The sequence below is a fragment of the Gymnoscopelus microlampas genome, assembly GCF_963454915.1.
Source record: "Gymnoscopelus microlampas genome assembly, chromosome: 24".
NCBI classification, from domain to species: domain Eukaryota; kingdom Metazoa; phylum Chordata; class Actinopteri; order Myctophiformes; family Myctophidae; genus Gymnoscopelus; species Gymnoscopelus microlampas.
Window position 1 is genome coordinate 6,411,765 of NC_139961.1, and position 7,826 is coordinate 6,419,590.

General features: G+C 42.4%; 1 protein-coding gene across 1 annotated transcript in view; it reads left to right on the forward strand.

Moving 5' to 3' along the window:
• anos1a (anosmin 1a) overlaps nt 1–6,189 on the forward strand; it is a gene marked incomplete at both ends in the record, with an annotated part of 58,583 nt that extends 52,394 nt beyond the window's left edge. The window contains one exon of the mRNA XM_084050854.1: nt 6,115–6,189. Coding sequence (XP_083906980.1) covers nt 6,115–6,189 — 75 coding nt within the window. The remainder of the gene's footprint in view (nt 1–6,114) is intronic.
• Between the last annotated feature and the right edge of the window lie 1,637 nt (nt 6,190–7,826).

Genomic DNA, 7,826 nt, shown 5'->3' on the forward strand with positions numbered 1-7,826 from the left:
TTTATTTGTGTAAAGGGTCGTCGGCGTGGGTTGTGTTGAGGATGGAAGCCGTCGAACTGGTGCATCCTACCTATTTATAGGTAGGATGTGATGTCATGCTGTCGTGAGATTACGTCACACTGGCGTGTCTCATCGTGATGTCACGACCGTGATGTCATATGACGTCACACTGGCTACATACATACATACAGACATGGCGCAGGATTCAAATTGTATATATAGATATAGATATATATAAATTCAAAGATTTGCACAAATCCACATTTTTTTCAAAAACAATTTCAGATCTACAAGCTCGTAGCGCGGCACTCGGTGCCGCGCTACGAGCTTGTAGATCTGCTATTTTCTGAAGTCCATGTCTGTACACAGTGTCTGCGTTATAGGCACAGACCTTTATAACAGGCATTTGCACAGTAATGAGAGCATAGCAGCATCTCCTCTGGGCTGAAGCTGGGTCAGAGCTGTCAGGATGCATGGCCTCATTTCTCCCAGCTTCTCTCCTCACAAAATGTCACTGTCATGGTTGGGCTCTGAACCACACATAGACAGTGGTGGAACAAGTACAGTGGTGTCAAGTAACTAAGTACATTTACTCAAGTACTGTACTTTTTGGGGTATTTTTCTTACTTTACTGGAGTATTTCCAATTTGCAGTACTTTTACTTCTACTCCACTACATCTCAGAGGCAAATATTATTATTACTTCTCACTACAATTATTTGGAAAGCTTAGTTATTTTGATTATTATTACAAAACATACATTACCCACTTCAGCCCTTTCGGCCATTCGAAAATAGCCGATCTACAAGCTCTGAATGCGACACATTGTGAGCTTGTAGATCTGCCTTTTTCAAAAGATTTGTATGCATTTTATACATTTGAAAACTTGTGAAATGGGACATTCTGCACAATGACTACTTTCTGCTTTGGTCTTTAAGTACATTTAAAACAGTTTTATAAAGTAAATAAAAGATGAGTTATTCTTTTTTTCCATTTACTGCTATTATAGTTATAGCAATTTTCGCTATCTTTTTTTACAGTGGGCGGCGGCATTCTGGCAGGTGGCTAAATATGTATTTTGTTTACACAATAAGAAAGGTCCCGTGGTGTTTGATGGCCAGCTGTGAGTTATTGGGGGCTAGAAGAGCTACTGTAAATAATAATAAAGAAATTGTCGGGTTATTGTGTAAAAAAAAGGCATATTTAGCCACCTGCCCGAATCCCACTGTAAAAAAAGATCGCGGAAATTGCTAAAACTATAGAAAGCAGTAAATGAAAAAAAATAAAATTACACTCATCTTTTATTTACTTTAATTACAAGCTAAAATATAAACCTTGGTTGTAAAAAAACAAAGTGTCCTTTAAGGGATTGTTCACCCCATTTTTTCCTATTGATTAGTCACCCCATGGAGACTTGAATTCATGGATATTTACTTGTTTTTTGTCTCATTCCTATAAGCCAATAATTTGATGACCAGAGGTTCCGGTAGGAGACACAAAAGAGACTATTTGTGTCTCCTACCGGAACCTCTGCCGGTCATCAAATTATTGATTTAGGAATGAGACAAAAACAAATTCAAATCTCCATGGGGTGACTAATGGATAGGAAAAAAAATAATTTTGGGGGTGAACTATCCCTTTAAGTACAATACTTGAGTAAATGTACTTGGTTACTTTCCCCCACTGGAATGGCCCTGTGCTCCTGAGAGTGTGAGTGTGTGTGTGTGTGTGTGTGTGTGTGTGTGTGTGTGTGTGTGTGTGTGTGTGTGTGTGTGTGTGTGTGTGTGTGTGTGTGTGTGTGTGTGTGTGTGTGTGTGTGTGTGTGTGTGTGTGTGTGTGTGTGTGTGTGTGTGTGTCCGTGTGTCCGTGTGTCCGTGCGTGCGTGCGCTGGCTGGCCGGCTTTACAATTAGATTGATTCCATCAGCGCTCATCATTATGGCTGATTAATCAGCCCACGGATCAGCCAATCATGTCCAGCTTGGTTAGCGTCCGCCCTGTCATTGAGCGAGAGGAGAGGACGACTCGCTATAATCTCTAACCCCCGATCTCTACACATGCAATCTCTGGATTAACCCATTAAGACCGGGAACGCATCCGTGTGTCATTTTTAGATTGATTTGGCTATTGAAAAATGGCAGATCTACAAGCTCATGAACTTGTACTGTAGATCTGCTATTTTTTGAAAAATCGTGAACATTTGTGCAAATCTTTGAATATATATATATATATTTATTTTTAAAGCGAACATTTGTGACTCAAATCTTTGCTGCTGGGGGGGTGGGGGGGTCCCTGGAAAACATTTTCAGATGGGGGTCCGAGGCCAAATACATATCTAAAAATGTTTTCTGAATCCTAACAGTATGTTGCTGTATCAGTGGCGCTCCAACTTCTCCATGTCAAGGACCACCCAAAATTATATGCAGTTTCCCGCGGACCCCTATCTCAAAACACGTTGTTCCAGGGACCCCCCCAGAATCACAGATCGGAGTTAAAAATGTTCGCTTTAAAACATAATGTGTGTATATTCTATGATTTGCACAAATTTTCATGATTTAAAACAAAATAGCAGATCTACAAGCTCATAGCGCGGCACTCGGTGCCGCGCTATGAGCTTGTATATCTGCTATTTTTTGAATAGCCCAAAAATAAGATCTGAAAATGACACAGATGCGTTCCCGGTCGTAATGGATTAAGCCCACGGCTTCCAAGGCGTTGAAAAAAAATTGATTATGAATGATTGATAATTATGGCGACCCGGAGAGGCCGTACATCACGCGCTGTCACGTGTGTGTGTGTGTGTGTGTGTGTGTGGGGGGGGGGGGGGGGGGGGGTTGTAACATCTTATTGACTCACAGATGACTTGTCACAGATCGGGGCCCGCCGCCGCCGACAACGTTATCGGCCAAGCCGTAACTCACACGCTCCGCGGCTCATTGAGACGGATTGTTCCACTTAAACGGCGCTGTCATTTAGACATTAAGCCGGTCAAGTCAACCCAACGGCCATATTTAACATTTATCGATCGCGTTGTGAGCATAAATCACGAGCGATGACAATCTCTGACTCCATGATTAAATGTATTTTGAATCTCATCTGTCGCATTAGTATGCACGTGCGTCTACCAAACACGTTTACCTGTACAACATGAAGGGTTAACGGGATATTTCACTTTCAAATAAAATAAACCTAAAAAAATATATATAAAAAATAAATGAAAAAAGTGATGGAAAAATCACATTCCCCTCACACATTAGAAGGACAGTCTAATGCGTGAGGGGGTCGTGGTTTTTCCATTACAAAATATCCCTTTAATTGGCAAATAACTATAAAGCAACTTTGAAACATGATAACCAAGTATAAATATACATTCTTTTGACCATAATTGGTTATGTGGCGACACGTTCTGAGCTTGTAGTTCTGCAAATTTTTCGCTAGTTTTGGAAATCTTTGAAGATTTGACAGTGTATTGACATGCCCAAAATAGGGAAGGGATGCCGAGTTGAAAGTAACTAAACCATGCGAGAGTTGTCTTCAAGCTAACGTCAAGTGATTGAGTAGCCTAGTGCGGAAAAAGCCTCATCCATATAGGCTACACTACATACTGTGGATCAAGGGTTCCCAGACTTTTCAGGCCGCGACCCCCCAAAATAAGCATATTTTAACTGGGGACCTCCCCACCCTGACACGCACTTGGAATTGTAGGAGTTGAGGCGTTGTGAGCTTGTAGATCAGCTATTTTCACAATCTGTGCCTCTTTCTTACGTAATATTTGACAATTTGATATTAAAAAGGTCTTAAAAGTCATTCAATTGTAACTTGCCAGATACCCTTGTATGTACACTTATACTGTATGGAATGTAGCGAAATATATATATATATATATATATATATATATATATATATATATCGTTGCATATTCACAGGCTCCGGCTATACACTTGTGTGGCGTGTAGAGACATCATCTGTCAGCTAATAACCAGAAAACACCTGAGGCCTCCATGTTCCATCATCATGTGTCATGAGCATAGTGTAGCCGGCGAGGTTCTATGCTGTACACGTGATTCACTGTATCGTGTTGTCGCATTCCTATAAGCCAATAATTTTGATGACCGGCGGCTGTTCCGGTAGGAGACACAAAGAGTCTCCTTAGTGTCTCCTACCGGAACCGCTACCTATCGGAACCGCTGTCCGCTGGTCATCAAATGATTGGCTTAGGAATGCGACAAAAGCGAAAACAAAATCCATGAATTCAAGTCTCCATGGGCTGACTAATCCATAGAAAAGAAAAACAATTGGGTGAACTATCTCTTTAATTTAATTGACTACATTTAACATATATATTATTTTACACCAAATATCCTCTCTCACACTTATGCCAGTGTGCCCGTGATTATATCCTCCCCCTGCATGTGACAATGTTGGCACCCGTGCCTAAGGTTGCCTATACTCCTGCAATAAACGATAAACGAATAGCTCAAGACCAAAGCAGTCGTTTACTCCTCTCTACGCGCAGGACAGCAGGGGCGTCAATTGGGTATGGCAAGGTATGGCAGGTGCCATACCTTGTTGTGAGCTTTTACTCAAGCAAATTTTGAATTCTAGACTTGTACTTGTAACAGAGTATTTCTATATTGCAGTATGGGTACGTTTACGTAAGTAAATAATTTGAGTAATTTTTTTCCACCACTGGCCTGCACTTAGCTTGAAGGAAGGAACATTCAGACGTGTTTCCTCTTCCTCCTGCCCTTCATCGCGGGCCGGAGGCTCCTCCGGTTCGACATTTTGATCGGGCCTTTTTGTGCTCGCCTATAGATATATAAACTCTATTATCTGTTGTTGTCCACGGGCATCTGTGACAGTCCGCCCCCCCCCCCCCCCCCCTGTCCTGTTTTCACTTGCGCGCTATATTTCTCAGTGATGGAAAGTGACTAAGTGCATTTACTCAAGTATTGTACTTAAAGGGTTAGTTCACCCAAAAGAAAATATTTATTCTATCAATTAGTTACCCCGTGGAGACTCAGTTTTTGTCTCATTCCTAAGACAATAATGTGATGACCAGCGGACCGGTAGGCAGCGGTCCCGGTAGGAGACACAAAGGAGACTCTTTGTGTCTCCTACCATAACCACTGCAGGTCATCAAATTATTGTCTTAGGAATGTGACAAAAACTGAAAAAAATATCCATGAATTCAAGTCTCCATGGGGTGACTAATCCATAGAAAAAAAGTCATTTTTGGGGTGAACTGTCCCTTATGTACACTTTTGAGTTTCTTTTTTTACTCCAATATTTTCCAATATTCAATATACTCCACTACATCTCAGAGAAAAATATTAGTACTTTTACTCCACTACAATTATTTTAAAACTTTAGTTACTTTGTAGATTTTGATTATTATCACAAAACATACATTAACCACTTCAGCCCTATATACATTTCAGCCATTTAAAAATAGCCGATCTACAAGATAGCTACAATGCGTCGCGATGCGACACATTGTGAGCTTGTAGATCTGCTATTTTCAAAAGATTTTTTATACATTTTGTACATTTGAAAAAAGCACAATGAGTACTTTCTACTTTTTTGGTACTTTAAGTACATTTTGATACCAATACTGGTGTCCTTTTACTTAAGCATATTTTGAATTCCAGACTTTTAATGGTAACAGAGTTCTACGTTGTGGTACTGATACTCTTACTTAAGTAAAAACATATTTTTTCTACCACTGCTATTTGTCCTAATTCTGTCGAGTGTGTGTGTGTGTGTGTGTGTGTGTGTGTGTGTGTGTGTGTGTGTGTGTGTGTGTGTGTGTGTGTGTGTGTGTGTGTGTGTGTGTGTGTGTGTGTGTGTGTGTGTGTGTGTGTGTGTGTGTGTGTGTGTGTGTGTGTGTGTGTGTGTGCGTGCGTATGCGTCTCACACTGCTGGAGGCTGTTGATGTCTTTCATGGCTGTGTGACCTTACAGTGTGTAATTGGCGAGGCTGTGTGTGTGTGTGTGTGTGTGTGTGTGTGTGTGTGTGTGTGTGTGTGTGTGTGTTTGTGTGTGACCTTAAAGTGTGTAATTGGCGAGGCTGTGTGTGTGTCTGTGTGTGTGTGTGTGTTTGTGTGTGACCTCACAGTGTGTAATTGGCGAGCTGGCCGCTGGCTGCCACACAGTGAACGCCTTCAACCGTAGCGGCCTGCCGCTGCTCTGAGATGGAAGTTATAGCATATATTATTTCATCTTTCTATGGTTATTTTTTCCTTCAGAAATCAATGCCCTATTTTCCACTTAGTCAATCAGTGGATTTGAACCCACAACCTCCGTGGTGAAGGGCAGCGACTTTACCACTGCACCAGCTGAGCGTCAGTTTAACTTCAATGCTCTATTTCCTCTTTTTTTATTTCTGCACAAGACGACAGAGCCCAGGTACCTCTCCAAGACCTTGGTTCTGAAAGTGGGGTCCCCAGCCAAAATGTGTTAATATGGCGTCACAATGTTTAACCATATTTTATACTTTGGCTATTCAAAAATAGCAGATCTACAAGCTCATAGCGCGGCACCGAGTGCCGCGCTATGAGCTTGTAGATCTGCTATTTTTTGAAAAAGTTCCTGGCACAAAATATTTTGACATGAAAAAGTTTGAAAAAAACCTGGTGGTCCCGACGGAGTTGAGGTGGGCGGGGGCCAGGGGGGGATAGGACAGACGGACAGACCTATCAGTGTACAACAACCCCCCCCTCCTGCTAATTTAGATACTGGAGAGCTCTATCTGCATCCTGGGTGGGCTGCTTGCATGGCTGGCTCCCCAGAGATGGACTGATGGACCGACCGGCCGGACCAGTGGTTCTCAAACGTTTTTGTGCCAAGGACCCCCCAAATTGATATGATATATGATATATGTACAAAAGAAAATCTGCTATTTTTGAGTTATAGCCGACATAAGTGGATAAAGTGGTTTGTGATGCTATACGTTAACTACTTTATCTGGGGACCGCCTCATGGAGTGTGAGAACTATATACTGATTTAGAAGGCATTTGTAGAATGGGCCTAAATGGGTTAAAGGTAATTATCTTCTTCTACCACTGCTGAGGGGTCGTCTGCTGACACGAGGGCCCCCCCCCCCCCCGGTCCTTGGTATGAAAGTGAGCCCCCAGGCAGCAGATAGCTGGGAGGGGGACAGCCTGGACCCCACAGGGTATTGAGTGAACATGTCCAGGGGGCTGAAACAGGAGCCCGGCCTCTGGGAGGGCGGTGACGGCACCGCAGGTGGCCATGAAGTCTCACAGTCATGTTTGTCAACTGCATCATGACAGTGACCTGCTGTTACCGGTTTCAAACCCTTCACCTCCACCTTCTGCTTCTGGACTTCCTGTGCACAATCCAATGCTCACTCTCTGCCACCTACAGACCTCAGGTTCACCTCATTGTTCTCCTCCCGAGCTGGCGAGCTGACTTGAGTTTGGCACTGCACACCTGTTCTCATTCTGAAATCAACACCCGAGTCTTCAAGAACCCTGCCCAGCCCCCCCACCTCCCCCACTCCTCACCAGAGCTTCCCATAGAAATACCTGGCATGTAAAGTTGCTGTTCGCACTTTCATTTCATTTCAGACCTTTATTTATTCTCACAGGACATTGAGGTTGCACTCATTTTCAGTGTCGTCGAGATACATCACAGTACAATATCATTTTCATTTTCACATTAATATTCATATCAATGACAAAACAAAACGGAAACAAAACAAAAACTGCAATGTTCCCCTATCGTGATACACATTTAGGTTTTTTAGACAAAGCCCAGGGGCGAGTATACTGTCTGTACAGTACATAGCATCTTCTTCATATATT